The 4,724-nt window shown below is 41.0% G+C and overlaps 1 protein-coding gene across 1 annotated transcript; it reads right to left on the reverse strand.

Moving 5' to 3' along the window:
- Positions 1 to 3,211: 3,211 nt before the first annotated feature.
- On the reverse strand, positions 3,212 to 3,515 carry LOC118579145 (40S ribosomal protein S18-like). Its single transcript, XM_036180256.1, has one exon. The coding sequence runs from the start codon at positions 3,458 to 3,460 to the stop codon at positions 3,212 to 3,214; it is 249 nt and encodes an 82-aa protein (XP_036036149.1). The 5' UTR covers positions 3,461 to 3,515.
- Between the last annotated feature and the right edge of the window lie 1,209 nt (positions 3,516 to 4,724).

Genomic DNA, 4,724 nt, shown 5'->3' on the forward strand with positions numbered 1-4,724 from the left:
TGGAACACATCTTTGCAGACCTAGAAAACCTAACTAACATGACTATCAGTTTGACAAACATGAATGTAATTCTTATTAACCTATATAGCTTAAGGACTAAAACTTCACATTATATAAATAAAGAAGCTGTAGAGATAGTACCTTATGCAAAAATAGAAACAGATGTACAGTAATAGAATAATAAACTCGAAATTGTAACAATATAAAAAAATATCTTAACCAGGGTAGAAATTTATATATAACATGGCAAAAATAACCTTAATTTGTATCAATAAACAAGAATATCCTAAACAGAGGTAGAAACATATATACAATACAAGAAAAATAAATTTACACTTGTATCAATATACAAAAATCTCTTAAACAGAAGTATAGAAATGTATATAAAACAAAAATAATTTTGATGTCAGCAGTGGTGATGCATGCCTTTAATCCCAGCACTCGGGAGGCAAAGCCAGGCAAATCTTTGTGAGTTTGAGGCCAACCTAGGCTACAGAGCGAGATTGAGGAAAGGTACCAAAACCACACAGATAAACCCTGTCTCAAAAAAAAAGTGGGGTTGGGGATTTAGCTCAATGGTAGAGCACTTGCTTAGCAAGTGCAAGGCCCTGGGTTCAGTCCTCAGCTCCAAAAAAAAAAAAGAAAAAGAAAGAAAGGAAGGAAGGAAGGAAGGAAGGAAGGAAGGAAGGAAGGAAGAAAGAAAAAGAAATAAATAAATTTTGAATTTATATCAATATACAAAAACCCATACTGATATAAATTATTTAAAACTGATAATATACCTTTTAGTCCTATCATAGCTATCCCCATTTTCTCTATTCCAAACAAGATCCCTAAGTCTAAACTCTATTGTTCCACCTCCAACCCTATAACAACCTATTACCAACCCCCTACAGATGACAATCATCTACAACCCAGAGAAAAACTAAAAACCACCCACCCCGCCTATTGGGAAACAATTTCTTCTTGCTGTCAGGGGTGGGGGGGTGATCGTATGGACCCTGTGAAATTTAAAACAATGGTTAAGTCTTAGGTAGACTAGCTGCAACATTTGCTACCAGTCTCTTAGTGATGGGTAAAGCTTAACTGAAGTTCTGGCTGGAGTGGTGCAAGAGGTTAGACATCTCAGCCAGCCACCTTGGAATTGTCCTAAGAAATTTGTAGTCCAAAGCTGATCTTTGGGTGGTGTCTATTGGCTAATACAAACCAGGTAGAATTGTTGTTGTGCGGCCCCATCATTGCTGTGGAATGTCGTTCTGTATGCTGTGAATATGTGTTGCTCTGATTGGTTGATCAATAAAATACTGATTGGCCAGTAGTCAGGCAGGAAGTAAATTCTGGGAAGAGGAAGGGCTGAGTCAGGAATCATCAGTCAGACACAGAAGAAGCAAGATATGAAGGCAGAACTGAGAAAAGGTGCCAAGCCATGTGGCTAAACCCAGATAAGAAATATGGGGCGGTGGTGGTGCACGCCTTTAATCCCAGCACTTGGGAGGCAGAGCCAGGCGGATCTCTGTGAGTTCGAGGCCAGCCTGGTCTAAGAGTGAGTTCTAGGAAAGGCGCAAAGCTACACAGAGAATCCCTGCCTCAAAAAACAAACAAACAAACAAACACATTATAATGGGCTGGAGAGATGGCTCAGAGGTTAAGAGCACTGACTGCTCTTCCAGAGGTCCTGAGTTCAATTCCCAGCAACCACATGGTGGCTCACAACCATCTGTAATGAGATCTGGTGCCCTTGTCTGGCCTGCAGGAATACAAGCAGGCAGAACACTGTATACATAATAAATAAATAAATCTTTTAAAAAAAAAATTATGGGCTAATTTAAGTGTAAGAGCTAGTCAGTAATAAGCCTGAGCTAATGGCTGAGCAGTAATAATCAATGTAAGCCTCTATGTGTTTACTTGGGCTACATGAATGGGAAAGATTTGTCCCAACCATTGGCTGGCAGGGACACAGGAAAACTTCTAACTACACATCATCCTTTTGGAAACATCAGAGATCACTGTTAGGAAAGTTTCTTGTTCACTATGGAAAACTTAAACATTATTAATATCAAAACTGAAAGTTTACATTTTAAGATAGTATTATACATAAAGAAAAGTTCTGAAGAATCAAAATAAGTTTGAGGGGAAAGAGATTAGTGACAACAATAGTCCCTAGATTTTGGTTTTCTTCTGTCCCAACCAGATGACCCTTCTGGTATGAGACACAGACTTCAAATTTTCTTTTAACAACATGCATGGGTTTAGAGAAGGAGAAAGCCACACTCCAACTCCAAAGCCAGCTTTAGTTTTTAATTGAGTTGGGACTACAAATATTTCAAGAGGTAAAGAGAGTTTACCCTATTGAAACTAATTATACCATCATGACAGGTGGTTTCTTTTCTTGGTAATTTTTTTCCAAGACAGTTCTCCCTTCTTTAGATGTCTATCTGCCCAAAGGTCCTTGATATCCTTAAGATGGATATTTTTATTCTCCTGTAAGGACAAAAACAGAACTCTGTCCTGACCCTAATTTGATGAGGGTTTTTTTTTTTTTTTTTTTTCTGACATGATGAATCTTCACACTGGTTAATGAACAATCATTTCTTCTAATTAAGAGGTCACTCCTATTCAAATCAAATCTTTATTAATTTTGATTGTATTCATAGCTTTTCTGCTCCTGTAGAAATAAAAGCAAGATGTAGTGGGTAGTCATGTCAGCCTTGGCCTGGAAGTTCCAACCCCCATTGAGGCTTTGGTAATGGTCACGCCCACAAGGCAGGGCTGAGGGAGAAAGCTGAAGACCCAGGATCCAGAGGAGAGGCTTCTCTTGGTTCCAGGACCCTAGACGCTGGAGGTAGACTGAGCAGAGTTCTCCAGAGAACACCGCTGGACTGTGCTATACCTTTCCCAGACCCTGCAACCTCTTCATTTGTAAGTTACCCCACAAAATAAACCTCCCTTTTAACTATGTGGAGTGGCCTTAATAAAACCAATATCTGGGGTTGGGGATTTAGCTCAGTTATAGAGCGCTTGCCTAGCAAGCACAAGGTCCTGGGTTCAATCCTCAGCTAAAAACAAAACAAAACAATATCTGGCTCCCAATGTGGGGTACGAACCCATGACCCTGAGATTAAGAGTCTCATGCTCTACCATCTGAGCTAGCCGGGCTTCCCCCACCACCATGGGCATAAAAACTATTTATTAACAGCAAAGGCCCAGGGACTCATTTCTTCTTGGAAACACCCACAGTACAGCCCTGGCAGCCAGTGGTCTTGGTGTGCTGACTTCGGACACAAAGGCCCCAAAAGTGGCGCAGCCCCCTAAGGGCTTTAATCTTCTTCAGATGCTTCAGGTCCTCACACAGCTTGTTGTCTAGACTATTGGCCAGAACCTGGCTGTACATGCCGTCCTTCATGTCCTTCTGTCTGTTCAAGAACCAGTCTAGGATCTTGTACTTTTGTGGATTCTGCATGATGGTGATCACACGTTCCACCTCGTCCTCTGTGAGTTCTCCAGCCCTCTTGGTGAGGTCAATGTCTCTACAGTTAGTCTAACTGAGATTTAACTATCTGAGTTTTCTCACAATACCCAACAGAGATACCATCGCCCCCTAAACAGCAGGAAGCAGTTCTAAGAAAACAACGCCCCTTCTCCCTAAGGTTTCATATTTCTCAGGGTTATGGATGATGGTTCTAGGGTTGGGGGTGGAAAAAAACGTTAAACTCAGTACTCTCCTTAAGGAAAGAAAATATGTCTCAAAAAAGGGGGGGTGCTGGAGAGATGGCTCAGCGGTTAAGAGTACCGACTATTCTTCCAGAGGTCCTGAGTTCAATTCCCAGGAACCACATGGTGGCTCACAACCATCTGTAATGAGATCTGGTGCCTTCTTCTGGCCTGCAGTCATACATGCTGTATACATAATAAATAAATCTTAAAAAAAAAAAAAAAAAAAGCCTGGCTAGCTCAGTCAGTAGAGCATGAGACTCTTAATCTCAGGGTCGTGGGTTTGTGCCCCACATTGGGAGCCAGATATTGGTTAAAATATTAAGGCCACTCCACGTAGTTAAAAGGGAGGTTTATTTTGTGGGGTACTTACAAATGAAGGGACAGGTTGCAGGGTCTGGGAAAGGTATAGCACAGTCCAGCGGTGTTCTCTGGAGAACTCTGCTCAGTCTACCTCCAGCGTCTAGGGTCCTGGAACCAAGAGAGACCTCTCCTCTGGATCCTTGGTCTTCAGCTTTCTCCCTCAGCCCCGTCTTGTGGGCGTGACCATTACCAAAGCCTCAATGGGGGTTGGAACTTCCAGGCCAAGGCTGGAATGGCTACCCACTACATCAAAATCCCTTCTCCATTGTAACTCATATCTTGGCTTCCATTCTGAGGTCATCACATCTTTAAAGTATACGGGCTGATTTAACTCTGTAGTTTTTTTCTGTTATCCAATGTCTCTCTGCAGCTGTCATTCCTTTCTCACTAGCATTTAGAAAATTTAAAGTTAGTAAGGAATTATGCAATCTATTTCTGGGGGGGTCTTTATTATCCCCTTCTGTTTATTTAGCATCTCTTAAAGTGTGATTAGATCTTTCTATAACCACTTGTCCTGTAGGATTGTGTGGTATGCTTGAAATATGCTTTATATTATAATATTCAAAAAAACTGTTTCATTTTACTAGAGACATGCTAGAGCATTGACAGTCTTAATTTGTACAGGTATTCCCATGATGGTCATAACTTCT

This window comes from Onychomys torridus, chromosome 3, assembly GCF_903995425.1.
Source record: "Onychomys torridus chromosome 3, mOncTor1.1, whole genome shotgun sequence".
Classification (NCBI taxonomy): Eukaryota; Metazoa; Chordata; class Mammalia; order Rodentia; family Cricetidae; genus Onychomys; species Onychomys torridus.